General features: G+C 37.9%; 1 protein-coding gene and 1 long non-coding RNA gene across 2 annotated transcripts; one reads left to right on the forward strand and one right to left on the reverse strand.

Moving 5' to 3' along the window:
- Nucleotides 1–8,083: 8,083 nt before the first annotated feature.
- LOC134296907 (uncharacterized) lies at nt 8,084–11,620 on the reverse strand. The gene is made up of 3 exons (XR_010003725.1): nt 11,123–11,620; nt 10,804–10,852; nt 8,084–8,627 (listed from the first exon to the last, which is right to left on the reverse strand). It is a non-coding gene; the product is annotated as an uncharacterized LOC134296907 (long non-coding RNA).
- Nucleotides 11,621–15,214: 3,594 nt separating this feature from the next.
- LOC107982517 (gastrula zinc finger protein xLCGF3.1-like) lies at nt 15,215–18,132 on the forward strand. Its single transcript, XM_062974310.1, has 3 exons — nt 15,215–15,237; nt 16,469–16,620; nt 16,783–18,132. The coding sequence occupies exons 1-3, from the start codon at nt 15,215–15,217 to the stop codon at nt 17,442–17,444; spliced, it is 837 nt and encodes a 278-aa protein (XP_062830380.1). The 3' UTR covers nt 17,445–18,132.
- Nucleotides 18,133–20,622: the final 2,490 nt, after the last annotated feature.

The raw sequence follows: 20,622 nt of genomic DNA on the forward strand, positions 1-20,622 counted from the left end.
GCTGGTCACAATCTCATGCTCTGTGTTTTTGCAGCAACCTTTGGTCCTCCAGGCCTTTGGACTTCAACTCCCAGAATTCCTAGCATTGGCAAAACTGGCTGGGACTTCTGGGAGTTGGAGTCCCCAAAAGCTAGAGATTGGGATCCACATTAAGAAACTCATGCTGGCTAGATTGAGGGACTGAAAGGGCTTTTCCTGAGCTTTTGTTAGTCTTGGTTGGCTTATCTATTCTTTCTGGAGGTGGGAAAGAATTTAGAAGCATCTGAACTGCAGAAATGATGCAGTTTGACACCACTATTAACTCCCATGGAAGTTGTTAGCATCAGTGTAGGTTTGCTTGTTTGGCAGCAGAAACTATACTTTGTGTTAATGTGGGGCTGTGGCGCAGACGGGAGAGCAAAGCCAGTGCAATTAACTGCAATGGATCACTGACCAGGAGGTCATAAGTTTGAGGCCCACTCGGAGCTATGTTGTTGTTTGTCTTTGTCCTATGTTAAAAGGCATTGAATGTTTGCCTAATATGTGTAATGTGATCCGCCCTGAGTCCCCTTTGGGGTGAGAAGGGCGGAATATAAATACTGTAAATAAAAAGAAAATAAATAAATATTTGTGTCTTGATAGTGTTTAAATGCAATTTGTGCCATGCTTGATTTGCAACTGATTGTATCACCCAGAATGTAGTAATAATAATAATAAAACTTTATTTATACCCCGCCACCATCTCCCCGTGGGGACTCGGGCGGCTTACATGGGGCAAAGGCCCAAACAACATAGAACAAAACATAAACATCATAATACAAATCACACTATAAAAAGATAAAACAGTATTACAATATATCAATTAAAACAAAAATACAGGATAAAAAAATTGCATTTAAAACACATAAATGATAAAATCGAAATAAAAAAATGGGATAGATTATTAAAAACCCTCTGGCTGATTAATTAATGACTGTATCTCCAAAGACTGTACCATAGTGTGGAAAGAGTTAATTGCCAAGAAGCTATGATGACCTTGATGTGTGGCTGGAACTAGGGAGTATCCAGACACAAGTGTTTGTGCATAATGATTGCATCAGTTCAGTTCTGTTCAGTTGAGTTCTGTCTGCCTAGAGTTTGAGTCAAGTTCTGTTGGAGAACAGAGCAGTCCTGTGTTCGTCTGTCGTTTGCAAGTCTGTTTGTGTTGATTAATGCTGCATACAGCAAAACTTTGTAAATAGTTTTACCAACGTCTCTGAGTGTCTCTTCGTTCTGCACTCCACTGCTTCCATCCAACTACTGCCGCGCTGCAAATACTCTGACACTTTGTTTCTGTTTTGGGCTCGGCCCCATGTTAGCCGCCCCGAGTCCCTTTGGGGAGATGGTGACGGGATAGAAAAATAAAGTATAAATGAAATGGCAGACAAAGGTTTGAGGAAATGAGACAAAGAGAGTTCCGGTGGCTGTAGAAAAAATGATGTTTATTCTCAATGGCCAGTGAGAATATAGCAATATAGACCCCCCTGTCTCCAGGAAAAAGGGTAAAATTACAAAGAAACACAGATCCTTATATACTATTTTGGCCTGCCTCTATCTACGTCACATAGGTATTATCCATCACCAATTAGTGTCAAAAAAGTCTTGCTGTGCACTTACTAAAAAGCTATCTTGGCATTTTCCTAAAATATAGACTACTTTCAAGACCTCTAACCCTCCATTAGGAGTTATCTCTGGAATTTCCTATCTCAGCTTTTAGAGGTTCTCATTAATTAAGGAGTTCCCACTTATCTTAGCTGTCAGAGACCCATTAGCACTCCCCTCATGGCGCCAGGTCTTATCTTGACATCACAAAAAGTCTTAATTTGTCTCTTGTCCATTAGCTTATCTATTCTTGTTGACACTTAACATATGTCTCTGGCACTCAGTGAACTTTGGTCTTGCTATGGGTAGACAGTTATTTTGCTGAGCAGAGTGTATTTTTAAGGCTACGCACACAATCTGCTGGTGATTACATATTTTCCTATTTCTATTTTTTAACATTATTATTATTATTATTGTATCAGCCAGCACACTAATGCCTTACATCAAAGAAATAGTTTTCTAAGATCTACAGATATACTCATAGGAACACTTCAGCAAACGAGAGTCCAAAAGTGGCAGGCTAAAACCTGGAACCGCAACCCATGGCTGATACTGGATGAGAGACTCCCTCCAGGGCCCACAGAAGACGGGGCAACTTGGAAGGCACTGAACAGACTGCGCTCTGGCACCACGAGATGCAAGAAATGGGACCACAAAGTGGAGTCCACGGCATGTGAGTGTGAAAAAGAGCAAACCATAGACCACCGAGACTAATGCAGCCTGAGCCCTGCCACATGCACAAGGGAGGACCTTCTCACAGCAACACCCGAGGCACTCCAAGTGGCCAGCTTCTGGTCAAAGGACATTTAGTAGAATGCCAAGTTTTTTAACTTTGTGTTTTCAAATACATTACAACTGTGCCCGCAGTTTGCTTCTGACACGATAAATAAAATATGGGCTTATGACATTTTAGGCCAAAAAATACAGATCCTTTCTGTAAGTCAACATTATCATACTTCAAGCCTTTGTGCTAATCCAAAATAATTTAAATGTCTATTTTATTTTAATTATATACTAACTGAGGTAATTGGAAATGCCTAGGTATGGTCTCTTGAAAATGCTATTTCTAATCATGATGATGATGATGATGTTTATTTATATCCCACCCCCTCTTCGCAGGGGACTCGGGGTGGCTCACAACAAAATACAATAATAGTATTAGTAGTAGTAGTAGTAGTAGTAATTATAACATAATAATAATAATAATAATAATAATAATAATAATAATGATAATAATGTTTATTTATATCCCACCCCCTCTTCGCAGGGGACTCGGGTGGCTCATAACATAATAATACAATAGTATTAGTAGTAGTAGTAGTAATTATAACGTATAATAATAATAATAATAATAATAATAATAATAATAATAATAATGTTTATTTATATCCCACCCCCTCTTCGCAGGGGACTCGAGGTGGCTCACAACATAGTAATAAAATAATAGTATTAGTTAGTAGTAGTAGTAGTAATTATAACATAATAATAATAATAATAATAATAATAATGTTTATTTATATCCCACCCCCTCTTTGCAGGGGACTCGGGGTGGCTCACAACATAATGCTATAATAGTAGTAGTAGTAGTAGTAGTAGTAGTAATTGTAATAACTTTATAATGATGATGATGATGTTTATTTATATCCCACCCCCTCTTTGCAGGGGACTTGGGGTGGCTCACAACATAATACAATAATAATAGTAGTAGAAGTAGTAGTAATCATAACTTTATTCTTATATCCCGCCCCCTCTCCCCGAAGGAACTCGGGGCAGCTTACATGGGGACCAAGCCCAGTCATACAGCAATAAAATATATCAACATAAAATACATTGCAATTGCAATGAATTAACACATAAAACCATGTAAGGTATCATAAAACATAGATCAACAACAACCAATAACTGATAGCCAAGCGCAATGGGTGTCTAATTTCTCATGAAATAAAATACAATGAAATACATAAAATGGAACAAACAACACATTCAAAGGATGCAAAACACAAAATACATCACAATACAGTATAATCAAGTAACAAAAATTAATACAATTATGAATGTTAGATTAAAAGCACAGTCGTTCCAATAATAATAATAATTATTATTATTATTATTAATAATAATAAACAACTTTATTTCTAGACTGCCCTTTCTCCCAAAAGGGACTCAAGGCAGTTAACATGCATATAAACGGCAAACATTCAATGCCACAATTGCTTTAATATAAAAGTAAAAAATGACAATAACATACACATTATAATAAAATTCCACATTAAAAAACAATAAATTTAAACATGACAATTAGTAAAAACATTATTGCACAGAACGAGCGTATACCTGGACCTATGAGCTAAAAGGGGGCTTGCTACTGTATATTTCTTATATAGACTAATAATCAACGAATAATTATATAGACATGCTGTCTTTTCCCCATGGTGAATTTTTCCCCAAGATGAATTTAGATAAAAACAATATAAATTCGTTTGAAAAAAGATACTCGACAGCTAAAAACATTTTTTTCAGAAGCTCAAGAGCCAATTCGTGATCTGAGCCTAATTTCCTATTGAAAGCGGGCTTGAACAGAAACGTCTTTGCCTCCGAAGCAAAAGGAAATGCCTAATGTACGAAAACTACGTATTTAGTCATAAATAACTTACTATTTATCAAAGTATCTTTACCTGGAAAGGTAAAGTAATGCATCATCAGTGAGCAAAGAAAGGAATGTATACAGGGGAAAATGCATTTAAATGCTTGAAGTGCAGAAAAGGGTTTCGGTCAGCAGGGTGTCAATAAATAATTTTCCTGTGAAAAGTCTCTTTCCGACTCACAAAACCCAAAGCACGTGAATGCCTGACCTAGAGGAAACCTCGCCAAACCATTTCGTAAAGCAGCCGCATACAGGAGTAATGTGTATTTGCAGATAGACCTGCAAAAAGTCTCTTTCTTCATCAAAACACTCACACTGGCGAGAAACCGTATGGATGCCCTATGTTTAGAAAACCTAGCCAAACATTGAAGAATCGACATGAAGGGAAATGCGATCTCAGAGAGACCTCCGTATCCACATCCCACCATCAATGGCTTGAAGGTCGTGGAAGCAAACCCCAGCAGATACCAAGGGTCCAATGTGCAAATGCTCCAAGCCTATACAAAATAAATTCTGTTGAGGTTCAGACCTGATTAATGGCAAAGCATCCACACAAAGGTGGTTATTTATTTATTTATTTATTTATTTATTTATTTAATTTATATACCGCTCTTCTCCCCCAGGCCATCAACACCTTCTTCTCCCTATAGCTTTTGGCCACAGGGATGTTCAATTTGATTTTTCACAAATTAAATTAAAATGTTTCCTCCAGGAATCCCTTGGTCTTCCAAGTGACGTTGACTGGAGTCAAACAGGAGGACCTAGAGATTCCTAGAGAGATCTTCTCTTGGGTTAAAAGTTAGTATTGGTCATAATAATAATAATTATTATTATTTTATTTTTATATCCCGCCCCATCTCCCCGGAGGAACTCGGAGCGGCTGACATGGGGCCATGCCCGACAATACAATAACAGCAATAAAACAATAAAACCAGATCGGCAATAAAACAATGTCGCATCAATAAAAACATAACATCAATAAACAGTTATAAAAGTCAGTGCACGGCATAAAATGGTTAAAAACAGGGCTAAAAACACGGAGCTGGGCCAAGGGGGAAAACTTCAGCGTGGTAGAGGTAGTTTCACAGTTTAAAAATCAACAAAGTGCAAAATAATCATGGCCAGGTAACCTATTATTAGATGGGCAGGAAAATCATATTAGTGGTTGTATTAATATTAGTGATAGTATTAATAATAACAACTTTGTTTTTATATGCCGCCACCATCTCCTTGAAGGGACTCAGGGCGGCTTACATGGGGACCAAGCCCAGAATAAACAAAAATTTGCAAGCTAAGACACAATTAAAAAAAGATATAACTTAAAAAATCTAATTAAAACCAGGAGTATAAAAGCATCATAAAAATGTATCAAATCCCTAATGGGACGAATTGCTATAATAAAAATGATGGTCCTACTAAAATTATTATTTTTATTCCAATCCCTCCCAATTATAAGAAGTGACTACACATTCAAGAAATGGACTAAAGACATAAGTAAATTCCTATGGAAAAATAAAAAAGCTAGAATTAATTCAAAATTACTAAGGGATGACACAAAGTGTGGAGGACTAGGTCTCCCAGACCTAAAATGTTATTATGAAGCATGCAATTTAATTTGGTTAAAAGACTGGACAACACTAAAACATAGCAGATTACTAGCCCTAGAAGGCCACGAACTTATATCTGGCTGGCACGATTACATTTGGTATAATAAAAGAAAAACAGGAAAAAAATTAGCAACCACTTTATAAGAGCCTCATTAATAAAGGTATGGGAAAAATATAAAGATAGTTTCTATAACAAAACCCCGATTGAAGCACAGCATAACAGGGAATTTAGCAAAGAAAATTGGTTAACACATCAACAAATACTAAGAAAGAATAACAATGAATTTACAATAAAAATATAAACAGAAATCAAACAAACACATAAACAAATCTCATGGTATCAATATTATCAACTACAAGCATGTTATAAAGAAGATGCAAAAAAGGGATTTAATCAAGACTCGGGAATATGGGAAATTATATTGAAAAAGATAAGAAACTAATAAAAATACTTTACCAACAATTACTTAGCTGTGCAACAAAAGAGGAACCAATTAAGGAAACTAAGATAAAATGGGCAAAAGATATAGGTCAGAGTTTAAATTTGGAATCTTGGAAAGAAATTTGGAAGAAAAAATTAAAATACACAGCGGCAACCGACATAAAAGAAATCTGGTACAAAATGCAGTACAGGTGGTACTATACAGTACTCCCGAAAAATTAGCAAAATTCAACAAAAAAAAATCCAATATGTGCCGGAAATGTGGGGAAAAAAATAGGGACTTTCTACCATCAATGGTGGACTTTAAAGGAAATGATAAAGAAAAATCTCAGAAGCTAAGATGGGAAGTCAAACTACAATCAAGAGCACAATTTTTATTTTTATTTTTTTACTATTATATATTTTTTCTTCTTTCTCTTTTCCACTCCCTCTGTTACTTCCTACTATCTTACTAGCTATTTCTTGTTCTCCCACTTTTGATGTATTATACCCACTTGAAATAAATAAAAACTATATTTAAAAAAAATAAAAATGTATTAAAACCAAAACCATTACTGGCAGTCTTAGTATGTATTTATTTACCCCATTTATACCCCACATCTCCCCACCCCGAAGGGGACTCAAGGCGGCTTATATATGGCAACCATTCAATGCCTCACACATACAAATAAGCTTAAAATAGAAATAATTTAAAACAATACCTATTAACATTAAAAAAATTACATTAATACTAAAATCGCGTCATCTAAGATCATAATCGGAGGCTATTCCATTATCAATGCACATATATATCGAGTCCATTATTGCACTAAACTAGTACTAGTGGTATTAGTGGTAGTTTTAGCGTTGGTAATAGTAATAATAATAATGATTATGATAACTTTATTTTTGTATCCTACCTCGATTTCCCGGAAGGGACTCGGGGCGGCTCACGTGGGGACTAGCCCAGACAGCGTGGTAGTATTAGTAGCATTGGTAGCATTATTAGTTAAATAATCTATATATATAAAAGAGTGATGGCATCACGGCGACCCACAAAACAACAAAACTACAGGCCCCCCAACCTCGAAATTTGACGACACAACCCATCATCCTCTAGGTTGATACAACAAAAAGAAAAGAAAAATAAAGTCCTAATTAGAGAGAGAGGAATAATTGCTTTTATCCAATTGCTGCCAAGGCTAAGCTCCTCCAACTTGGTCTCCTAGCAACCCAATAAAAATAAAAAACACTAAAAATACTAAAAAATTAATACAATAAAATACCATAATAACAAAAAATAACTAAAAATTATACAAGAAAATAATAAAATATAATAAATAAAAAGATAACTTACAATAAAATTAATTTAAAAATACAATAACGTCCAATAAAAATTACACAACAATTTTTAACCAATACCACCACCACTTTGCCACATCAACGCGTGGCCGGGCACAGCTAGTTATTAATAAAAGTGTATCTATACCCCGCCACTGATAAAATCGATAAAACATTTGCATGTGGAAATTGACTCCACAAGGAAAGCAAACCTTTGAGAACATTGATGGACCCACTACTAGTATTAGTAGTTCATGCTCTCGGGATATAAATATAATACATTTCTTTCTAACTGTACTAAAAGCAATACAATGTACAATTTAAAAAAGATAAACATTAAAATGTAATTAAATACAGGACTATTAAAAATTAAAAGCCTCCTTAAGGCTAACTGGCATTTGCCAGCCACTCCAGTCTGTTTAATCGGCCAGGAGAAGCAAGGATCCAATAGTGTCCACATCATGTACAATTCATTGTACATGGTTTTCTATGCGGGAAGGGTTTCTACATGTCTAATCACATTAAGAGAAAAAACTCTTTGGATTCTTGAAATGTGGAAAGCAAACCTTTGAGAACATCGAGTGGCCTGCAAGCCTTTGAGAACATCGAGTGGCCTGCAAGCCTTTGAGAACATCAATGGATCCACAAAGTGGAGAAATCTCTGGAGGGCAAAGGAGACTAAAGAAGACCTGGCAGAAGTTCTGAAGTGACCATAGGTGGATGTATCTATCTGAGGTTTTCTTATGTGGGTATCTGGTGATCCTGGAAACATGTAAGTTTGTACTGATTTTTGAGGTGCTTTTCCATGAGAAACTGAAATCTGAAATCCAAGTTGCCTCCTTCATCCGGTCTTTCTTTGGGAGGATTATGGAGTGGTTCCTCCTGTAAGTAACTGGCGAGTATTGCTCTTGGGCTTTTCCATGCTGAGGATTCACATTCATGGAAACTTTGGCCACCATAGTTGGTCAAGGCATGACGAATCTGAACTGCAGCACTAATTAAAACAGAAAAACAACAGAGTTCAGGAAAGTAAAATAGAGAATGTACTTCCAGATCTTACAGGTCCTAATGAGTCCTCGGATATCGATATCCATATATATATGGCCGGGCTGTGGCGCAGCTGGCTAGTAACCAGCTGCTATAAATCCCTACTGACCGAGAGGTCATGAGTTCGAAGCCCGGGTCGGGTTAAGCCTCCGACCATTAATAGCCCCGGCTTGCTGTTGACCTATGCAGCCCCGAAAGACAGTTGCACCTGTCAATTAGGGAAATTTACGGACGCTTTATGCGGGAGGCTAATTTACAACACCATAAAACTGCCAGCAAAACACGAGGAAAGGAATGAGGAAGTACAGCCACTACTGGACGGTGAAGCAACAGCTCCCCCTGTGGCCGGAATCATGAAGCTGGAAAAATGTTAAAAATGCCTCTGAGTTTGTCTAATGTATGTTGTCTGTCTGTTGGCATTGAATGTTTGCCATATATGTGTTCATTGTAATCCGCCCTGAGTCCCCTTCGGGGTGAGAAGGGCGGAATATAAATACTGTAAATAAATAAATAAATATAAAATCAAAGTGAACATATGTAATACTGCTGGGGTCTGGAGGGAATTGACCCTGGATGCTGGGAGTTATAGTTCACCTATATCCAAAGAGTACTGTAACTCCCACTGACAATTGATCTGGACCAAATTTTGCACAAAGACCCATCATGACCAACATTAAATACTGGTGTAGTTTGGGGGCAATGACAGATGATCATGGGAGTTGTAGTTCTCCCAAACTCTTGCGCATTTTCTAGTGGGGCCAGTCACAAAATCAAGTAATTATTATTTCTAATTTTATCCTTAAAAACATCTAAACTGGTTGCTTAAACTAGTCTTGAATAAGGCATGGGTCAATTTTGTGTTTAGATTTGGGTCCCATCTCCATTCTGCATTACCACGCATGGATGCAAGATGCAAGTATTCTAAAGTCCAAAGCATTTCAGGTAAGGGCTATCCAACTTGGATACAAACATTATTCCTAAAGTGGACTCAATCCATTTTAAGTTGTACACTGTTCTTATCTGCTTCCATTATTTAACATCTTTTTAAATACAGTAGAGTCTCACTTATCCAACATAAACGGGCCGGCAGAATGTTGGATAAACGAATATGTTGGATAATAAGGAGAGATTAAGGAAAAGCCTATTAAACATCAAATGAGGTTATGGTTTTACAAATTAAGCACCAAAACATCATGTTATGCAAAAAAATTGACAGAAAAAGTAGTTCAATACGCAGTAATGCTATGTAGCAATTACTGTATTTACAAATTTAGCACCAAAATATCATGATGTATTGAAAACATTGACTACAAAAATGTGTTGGATAATCCAGAACGTTGGATAAGCGAGTGTTGGATAAGTGAGACTCTACTGTACGCCTCAATTAAAGTTTGAGGCAGTAAAGATCAATGGTTTTTAACTGCTTCAATTTAATTTTACTTTACCCTACCCTGAGATCTAAAAGATAGGAAGGGCTTTAATATTGTAATGATGTTATAAACAAACACTAGAAACACTACAAACAAATAATAATAATATAATTATTTAATATGGTATATAATTATGTAACATAATATAGATAAATACATAATATATAATAATATATTAGTATAATTTTTAACTAAATGATTAAATGATAATTATATATTATAATAGAATACACTAGAATAACATAAAGTAACACCAAAGTAGCACCAAAGTAGCACCAAAGTAGCACCAAAGTAGCACCAAAGTAGCACCAAAGTAGCACCAAAGTAGCACCAAAGTAGCACAGCATTATACTATGGCTAGACTATATATATGACACTATATATAACTACACTATATATATATGACACTATATATATATATATGACACTATATATATATATGACACTATATATATAACTACACTATATATAACTACACTATATATAACTACACTATATATAACTACACTATATATATGACACTATATATATGACTATATATATATATATACACACACACATACACACACATACATGACTATATTATAATAAAATAAGAACACTTTCAGAGTGTTGTATAAAGAGTGTATTTTAATTATTATTGTATCATTAAGAGAAGCATTTATAGGTTATTGTAACAATTAAGGCAATTACCTTTTAACAAGCGAAGTCCTCCAGTTTGGTAAGAAACAATTCTATACTCCTAAAATAGAAAAGCAATAACCTTGAGTCAGTAACATATTCATATTCATATTCAATCCCAAATATAATATGTAACATATATAACATATATAACATATATATATATATATACACACACACACACATATATATATATATACATATATATACACACACACACATATATACATATATATATATATATACACACACACACATATATAACATATATATATATATACACACACACACATTATATTTGCATTTAGTAAAGTATAGTATACATACATACCACTATTGAACACTCAGTGGGATTCCTCAAGCAATAAACAAACTTCTCTGAAACAAAGAGGTTTTGAAGCTAAATACGCCAACTTTTCATAGTAAAAAAAATAAAGTAAGCCAGGGAGCTAAAACCTAGGCTTATATTACCAACAAAGGGTAATTGGAAACAGCTGTTGTTTCAAGGTAGTGCTAAAATCTGAAATGTTCTTGCTCATAGCATTCACCTGGCTTTCTTCTTCAAGGGAATGTCTAAATTTTCTTTTTTATGATGACCAGTGTAGACCATGCCTTGTGTATTTATTATTATTATTATTATTATTATTATTATTATTATTATTAATGTATTAAATCTTCTTATCCCCCGACACACAAATACAAACTCATTGGGCATGAGGGATTCTCTATATCTTTCTGGCATTGTTTGGAAGCACAGGGTTGTAAATGCTTTTCTAAGGGCTCAATGCCATGAGATCATGGGAGTTGTAATTTTGCAAGGTCTTGAGGGTTTCATTTCCTGAAGCATGAAGTTACACTCCGTCTTCCTAATACGAGATCTCAGCTGCTATCTTTGGCTATATATGGAAACTAGCTGTGCCCGGCCACGCGTTGCTGTGGCAAAGTGGTGGTGGTGTTGGTTAAAAATTGTTGTGTAATTTTTATTTGATGTTTATTTTATTTTTATTTTATTTACAACATTTCTACCCCGCCCTTCTCACCCGAGGGGACTCAGGGCGGCTTACAACAACTGGCAAAAATTCAATGCCAAACAGATCAATAAAACAACAACACATTTAAAACCATTAACAACTATTCATAAAATACAACACATAAAATACATTAGTCAGCTAAAACATATACAGTAGAGTCTCACTTATCCAACACTCGCTTATCCAACGTTCTGGATTATCCAACGCATTTTTGTAGTCAATGTTTTCAATACATCGTGATATTTTGGTGCTAAATTCATAAATACAGTAATTACTACATAGCATTACTGCGTATTAAACTACTTTTTCTGTTAAATTTGTTATATAACATGATGTTTTGGTGCTTAATTTGTAAAATCATAACCTAATTTGATGCTTAATAGGCATTTCCTTAATCCCTCTTCATTATCCAACATATTCGCTTATCCAACGTTCTGCCGGCCCGTTTATGTTGGATAAGTGAGACTCTACTGTATTTACTTAAAACCACTTTTCCAAGGAACCATTGCACATAAATAATAGTAAAAGTAAAAAAGGAATTTTATTATTTTTACTATTATTTTACAAATTACAACACAGATTTATATGTAAAATATATTTAAAACATACATTATTTAATATTACCATTATTACTATTTATTATTAAATTAAAACATCATTTATTAAAACATTTTAAAACTCTTACAATAAATATACTTAATAAATACTTATACATTTTTTTTTTAAAAAAAAAAACACAACCACCCCGTGAATCTGGGCAAGGTGAATATGGGGGGTTCGGGGGTCACGATGTGGGGCATTTTCTCCAGCGCCTCCGCAAGCCAGTCTTCCTGGATGTTATTTGTATTTTTTAATTAATTTTATTGTAAGTTATCTTTTAATGTATTATATTTTACTATTTTCTTGTATTATTTCTAGTTATTTTCTGTTATTATAGTATTTTATTGTATTAATTTTTTAGTGTTTTTAATTATTTTAAAGTGTTTTTTATTATTTTTTATTGGGTTGCTAGGAGACCAAGTTGGAGCTTAGCCTTCTAACTGGCAGCAATTGGATAAAAGCAATTATTCCTCTCCCTCTAATTAGGACTTTATTTTTCTTTTCTTTTTGTTGTATCAACCTAGAGCCATGGATGACGGGTTGTGTTGTCAAATTTCGAGGTTGGGGGGCCTGTAGTTTTGTTGTTTTGTCTGGTGCCGTGGTTCCATCACTCTTTTATATATATACTAGCTGTGCCCGGCCACGCGTTGCTGTGGCAAAGTATGGTGGGTATGGGAAATAAAGTATTGAGGAATTGGTGGTAGTTAAGGTAAAGGGTCCCCTGGGCTGAGTGGGTTGCTAGGAGACCAAGTGAACGGAGCTTAGCCTTCTAACTGGCAGCAATTGGATAAAAACCATTATTCCTCTCCCTCTAATTAGGACTTTATTTTTCTTTTCTTTTTGTTGTATCAACCTAGAGGCATGGATGAGGGGTTATGCTGTCAATTTTCGAGGTTGTGGGGTGTTTACTTTTGTTGTTTTGTCCGCTGCCGTGATGCCATCACTCTTTTATATATATAGATAGATTTGACCAAAAAAAGCCTCCTTTTCACAAACTCTATACTCATCCAACCTCCTCTTTCCTCCTCATTCTCTGACCATCTGAAAGTTTTTTAGCAGCATTGACAATTAATACAGGCTTTTGGTGTTCACATTCAGCATTGTGTTTATTTATGCCAGAAATTGCACTGTATGCATAAATAAATCCAAGCAAAAAAACTTGAGCTGGAATAAAGAAGGGCATTTTACCCATACTCAATGGTATTTCCACAGCTTGTGCCATCTACAATTTCTAAAGGGAACGCCAGGTGCCTCCAGACTCCCTTAATAACAAGCATGCAAGGATAGCAGAACACAGAGTGGATAACAAGTTAAAGACAGCATTGAAATTCAAGTTTGAAGTCCTAAACAGAAATCTGGTGAAAGAAAGGCTGGTGAAAGAAAAAAAAGTAATGTCTCCTCCTAGTTCGATCTTAAGCACAGGACTTGAAGACGTTACAAATTGAAGGTAGCCCAAAAGGATTTTTATTTCCCCCCAAACAAAGGAAGGGAGCCAAAAATAGGTGCATCAATATGTGAATTTTTTAAAAAAATTTTTAAGTGTTTCTGTACATAGAAAGAGTGAGAGCAATAGTGGGTATAGGAAAGATAGAAGAAAGGGAAAGAATGCAGTTGCCTCACAAAACTATAAATCCCTTAGCATTGAGCCAGGGCAGTTAAAAGTGGTGTCAAACTGCAATCATTCTACATTACAGATGCACCTCTAGATGGCAGGAGCTGCTAATCTTTGTGTTGTCGAAGGCTTTCATGGCCGGGGATCACAGGGTTGTTGTATGTCTTTCGGGCTGTGTGGCCATGTTCCAGAAGTATTCTCTCCTGATGTTTCGCCCACATCTATGGCATGCCTCACAACCTCTGAGGATGCCTGCCATAGATGTGGGCGAAACGTCAGGAGAGAATACTTCTGGAACATGGCCACACAGCCCGAAAGACATACAACAACCCTGCTAATCTTTGGTTTCACAGCAGAGCTTTCCACATTTTTCCATGCATTTTGGACATGTCTCCTTTCACAGCATACTCATTCAGTTTTACTAGCAAAGCTGAGGTTATACCATATATAGTGTGTGTATGTGTATACACACACACACACATATACAGTATATAATTCTAAAGATTGTTTATACAGGAAATAGTATATGAAGTACACACACACGCACACACACACTCACACACATATATATCTTTGATTGTGCCTTCCTGCCTGGCTGAAGGGGATGGACTAGATGCCCTTTAGGGGTCCCTTCCAGTTGTATCTCCTTCCCTGGAGGTTATTGAACCAAGGCTAGGTGGCCGTCTGTTGGAAGGGCTTTGATTGTGTCTTCCTGCCTACAGACGGCGATTTGACTAGATGCCCTTTGGGGGCCTCCTCTTTCAGAAGGACCAACACACTCCCTGAAAGCAACTGCCAGGCAGCCTTTGTTTGGTGTTTTAATCTTCATTCTATCACATGCGCTTGTGACGGGGGTGGGACTGAGAGCAGGGCCTCCTTCACTGACCAAAGTGCCCGAAATAGTCTATACAGGGAGATGCGATTTGACAAATAGCCTGGACCTGAGCTGTTTATGGCTTTATAGGTAATGACCAGCACTTTGTATTGAGCTCGGAAACAGACCAGCAGCCAGTGGAGCGGCCTCAACATGGGAGTGGTTCTTTCCCTATACGGGGCTCCAATTAGTAACTTGGCTGCCGATCACTGAACTAGTTGTAGTTTCCGAACTATCTTCAAAGGAAACCCCACATAGAGAGCGTTGCAGTAATCCAAACGGGATGTGACTAAGGTGTGGACTACCATGGCCAAGTCCAGCGTCTCAAGGTACGTGCGCAGCTGGCACACAAGTTTTAGCTGTGCAAAGGCGCTCCTGGCCACCGCCGACACCTGGGGTTCCAGGGTCAACTATGAGTCCAGGAGCACCCCCAGACTGCAAACCTGTGTCTTCAGGGGGAGTGCAACCCCATCCAGAACAGGTTGTAATCCTATACCCTGATTTGCCTTATGACTGACCAGGAGGTCCTCTGTCTTGTCTGGATTCAGTTTCAGTTTGCTGGCCCTCATCCAGTCTATCACTGATGACAGGCATTGGTTCAGGATCAGTGTGCCGTCGTGCCTGGTGCTATAACTCAGTGAAAGAGGCATGGACGTGACATCTTTCCCCAGGGGATTGCTTCTTGCCCTCCTTTAGGGAAACTGGAACTCCCAAGGACAAAAACACTGTAGATAACTCCAAACTGGTTTTATTATTCACGAATGTTTGTCCCTTTAAGGCAATAAGCTGGAAGTTTCAAAGGGGTAAAGGAAAATATACATTACAGTCTTTGGTTGTCTTAAGTCCAAGGAGTACTGCAGCTGAGAAGCTTTTCCAGGTCCCTCTTTCTCAATGGCTGTGAATGCCGGAGCAATCCTCAACCTCAGTCCAAATGGCCTATGTTTGAAGACACAGTCTTCCTCTGGTGCCAAAGAACTGATTTGAAGGCACTTGAGACTCCTCAACGTCGTTCAGGTTGGCCCTAAACATGAAGCATAAGTCTCAAGGGTAAGAACCTCAGAACTGATGCTGAGAGGTAACTTAATCAAGGGCTTTTAGAGCCAAGTCTCTCTCTCACGTCCATCTGGTAGAAAGCTTGATGGTGGAATGAAAAAAGGAAAAACTGTTCTACTCCAGGAAAGGGTGGAGCCAAACAATTGAGCTGGGGAAGCAATATAACGGGTGCAAACAACATTGATTGACAGCTATAAATAACCAATCAATCCAATTATTATATTATTATTATTATTATTATTATTATTATTATTATTATTATTATGCACAAACACTTGTGTCTGGATACTCCCTAGTTCCAGCCACGCATCAAGGTGATCATAGCTTCTTGGCAATTAACTCTTTCCACATTATGGTACAATCTGGATGATGCAATCAGCTGCAATACAAGCATGGCACAAATTGCATTTAAACACTATCAATACACAAATCCCACATTAACAGAGACGGCCCAGAAAGATACCTGTCTGGTACCCCTTCATGCCTCCATGCCTTGGCTTCTCGTAGAAGGTGTGCAACAAATGGCAGCCGGGATGCTCCTCTGGGCTGCAGTGGTGCTGGCGGCAGTGGCAGCAACTCCCAGGTGAGATGTCAAGGCGAGGTGCAGCTGGCCCTCCATTCCTCGCCCCCTCCTCCTGAGTCACCCCCCACTGCACCCAGTAAGCCCCCGTCTTTTCCGCCTGTCTCCTCACCTGAAACCGCGAAACAGCGAGTCCGCAAAGTAGCGAGGGAACATTGTAGACCTTTTGATGCAACCTAGAACCATTTACCTTTTTAGCTGCCACATCACACTGTTGAATCATTGTCTGTTTTCTCTCCAGGAGATAAGAGACTGGAAACGGAGAATGACGGAACAAAACCAGAAATGAAACAGAAGCGAGGGAGGAAACTCGAAGGAAAGGAAAGCGCTCTCTGCCTACTCTGTGGGAAGAACTTCCGCTGGAAATCCAGCCTCATTCTTCACAAGCGAACTCACACGGGCGAAAAGCCGCAAGAGTGCCTTGAGTGTGGAAGGAGCTTCGGCCTTGCCAAAAGCCTGGCTTCCCATCAGAGGATCCACTCCGGGGAGAAGCCGTTTCAGTGTCCGGACTGCGGCAAGGATTTCCGTTGGGCCGACTCTCTGGCGCTACACCAGAAAACTCACACAGGAGAGAAACCATTCACATGTAAGGAGTGTGGGAAGAACTTTATGACAAGCAAGTATCTCACGTCTCATCAGATCATCCACATGGGCGAGAAACTGTTCAAATGTGCCGAGTGCGGAAAGACTTTCAACAGGAAAGAGCTCCTGATTTCGCATCAGATCATCCACACGGAGGAAAAACCGTTTGAATGCTCCGAGTGCGGGAAGCGGTTTCGTCGGAGGGACGGCAGAAGTCCAGCCTCAGTTCACATCAAAGGACCCACGGAGAAGAAAAACCTTTCAAATGCCTGCAGTGCAACAAGTCCTTCAGGTGGAGGACAAACCTCAGTGCGCATCTAAGCATTCACACAGGAGAAAAACCCTTCCGGTGTCTAGAATGCGGGAAAAGCTTCAGTGGAAGCACCTGCCTTATTTCACATCAGAGAACCCACACAGGTTAAAAGCAAGAACGATTCTTGGACGATAGTAATAATTTGGGCACCAAAAAATTCTTTGATACAGGGCAAAACATCAATCTATATCTTCTATATATATAAAAATTAATGTATGTTTGTAGGACTGAGTAAACAACAAAACCACTGAACCAAATCACACCAGATTTGGCCACAAAAAACATAGTCATCCAATCTATGTCTTTCAAACAAAAAAACCTAGAAAAATAAAGCCCAGATTAGAGGACGAGGAAGAGCTGTTTTCAACCCTGGCTGCCGGTCAGAAGGATAGACCCCGCCCCCTTTAGGCCCTTCACACTTAGTCTCCTAGCAACCCCCTCGGCCACAATGGCGCCAAGGGACAGCCAGGGTTCAGTTGGGCCTCTTCCACACTGCCTATAAAATATAGATTATCTGATTTGAACTGGATTATATGGCAGCGTAGACTCAAGGCCTTTCCATACAGCTATATAACCCAGGATGCCAAGGCAGAAAATCCACAGTATCTGCTTTGGACTGGATTATCTAAGAGTCCACACTGACATATAATACAGTTCAGTGGGGATTTTATACAGCTGTGTAGAAGGGGCCTAAGTTCTAAGCAAATAATATAAGATTATAAATATAATAAATTATAATAATATAATATTATAATTAGTGTATTCATTGCTAATCAAAGTGACTAATTACAACATTCATACTTGCCTCTACAAACAAAAATCCACTTAGGACGATGCCATAGCAATGCGTGGCCGGGCACAGCTAGTATTTCAATAAATAAATACTAGAGCAGGCATGGGCAAACTTTGGCCCTCCAGGTTGTTTTGGACTTCAACTCCCACAATTCTTAACAGCCCATGCCTTTTCTAGACACTACAATTCCACTGATCATCCCAGATTGTCTGCTTATTGTCAAGATATTGTAAGCCTTGATGGGTTAAAAGTATCTCTGTTTTGTATGTCTTCAACCATTATTTTTTTGGCATCTTATGCATTTCATGAACTCTGCCTGAAAAACCTAGATAAGGGAGTGATGTGAACTTAACCATGATGAATTAAGACTTGTATGTGTTCAATAAACATGTCCTACTCACTGTTGGACTATGTCAAATTATGGGGATGATGGTGTCTGACTCTTTTGATCAAAACATTGTTTGTGTATGCATGGGATCCGAGTTTCTCTTCTGATCAGGTTCAGAGTTTCTTAAACCATTCTGCACTTACTTGGATGTGGAAGATAGACTTTGGGGAAATGTATTGGTATATACATATACCAATACATACATTACATTACATATACACATAATAAAAGTGAAAATCTGTATGTGTGTATGTGGCATGGATATCTGCTCACACAAACAGCCTCCGGCCTCCACAAACAGGATATAATCCCCAGTGCTGTGGAGCCACCAAGTCACTCTCTCCCAGGACGTTGCAGGTCACAGCGAGCACATCCTAGTGTTCCTTTCTCTTTCCATTTGCATGACTCCGCCCACTGCCTCTCTTTCCTACCCTTTCCTTTCACTTTGCACACAGACCCAATATGGCCAATATGGTCAGCAAGTTCAGCAGCTCAGCAGGTTAATCCGCTGCGCCACCGGGGGCTCCCTACATACAATTATGTACCGCTAATATGTAAATATGAGTCATTCCAAATGTACCGTATTGAGTATAACCAGAGTTGGAATCATGTATGATAATTTATTTTATTTTATTTATTTATTTACAGCATTTATATTCTGCCCTTCTCACCCCGAAGGGGACTCAGGGCAGATCACATTACACATATAGGCAAACATTCAATGCCTTTTAACATAGGACAAAGACAAACAACATAGCTCCGAGCGGGCCTCGAACTTATGACCTCCTGGTCAGTGATTCATTGCAGTTAATTGCACTGGCTTGCTCTCCCGTCTGCACCACAGCCCCAGGCATAAAGAGATAATGCATCTCTTTGGATGGAAGAATCTACCGTGTTTCCCCGAAAATAAGACAGTGTCTTATATTATTTTTTGCTCCCAAAGATGTGCTAGGTCTTATTTTTAGGGGATGTCTTATTTTTCCATGAAGAAGAATTCACATTTATTGTTGAACAAAAAAATGAACATTTATTATTTACTGTACAGTAGTTGTCATCACAAACCAACATAACCAAACCAGACAAACTATGACTCCTGTCAAGAATTTCTTGTTACTACTGTATAAATATCAATAATATAACAATATAATAAATATTACCATTATTTCCATGTACAACTGGTATGTACATTTACCGATCCTGCAAGTTCTGGTGTTTTGTTTGGCAGGCGCTGGGCATGCTTCCAAACAAAAACTTTGCTAGGTCTTACTTTTGGGGGAGGCCTTATATTTAGCAATTCAGCAAAATCTCTGCTACGTCTTATTTTTTGGGGATGTCTTATTTTCAGGGAAACAGGGTAGTAGAGGAGGAAGAAACCTAGCATGGGCTTCCTAGAGTGGAATCTACACTATAGAGTTAGTTCAGTTTGACACCACTTTAACTGCCATAACTCAATGCTATGGAATCCTGGGAGATGTAGTTTGGTGTGGCACCAGCACTTTGGGCAGAAAAGGAACACAACACTGTAAAACTACAACTCCATGATTCCATAGCCTTGCACCATGGCAACTGAAGTGATGTCGAACTGCATGTCTACTACAGTGCAGATATTTTATACATTATATTGAATAAAATATGTATATTACATATGCGTGTGTGTATGTATGTATATACGTGTGTGTGTGTTTGTGTATATGTATGTGTATTCCCTTGAAATTAAATTCTTTTAAAGTAATTGCATCCTCTTTGTTTAACTGAACGCCTTTCATTCCTGCTGCAGTGCAATCGTTCCTCGGTATCCACAGGTTCTTCATCCACGGATTCAACCATCTGTAGCTTGAATATATTTTTTTAAACCTTTCTTTTGCCATTTTATTAAGTGGATCCCATTGAATATCATGGGGCTTGTAAATCTATGAATTTTGGGTCCCCACAGGAAACCTAAGATCCCATTGTATCTGCAAGCTTTATTTCAATAAATGCAAAAAAAACAAAACCAAACCCAGAT

Source organism: Anolis carolinensis, chromosome 2 (genome assembly GCF_035594765.1).
Source record: "Anolis carolinensis isolate JA03-04 chromosome 2, rAnoCar3.1.pri, whole genome shotgun sequence".
Classification (NCBI taxonomy): Eukaryota; Metazoa; Chordata; class Lepidosauria; order Squamata; family Dactyloidae; genus Anolis; species Anolis carolinensis.

Coding starts and splice junctions, on each gene's coding strand:
- LOC107982517 (XM_062974310.1), top strand. CDS start 15,215: ATGGCCAAGTCCAGCGTCTCAAG. Junction 15,238..16,468: donor GCCAAGTCCAGCGTCTCAAG/GTACGTGCGCAG, acceptor GGCTTCTCGTAG/AAGGTGTGCAACAAATGGCA. Junction 16,621..16,782: donor GTCACCCCCCACTGCACCCA/GTAAGCCCCCGT, acceptor TTTTCTCTCCAG/GAGATAAGAGACTGGAAACG.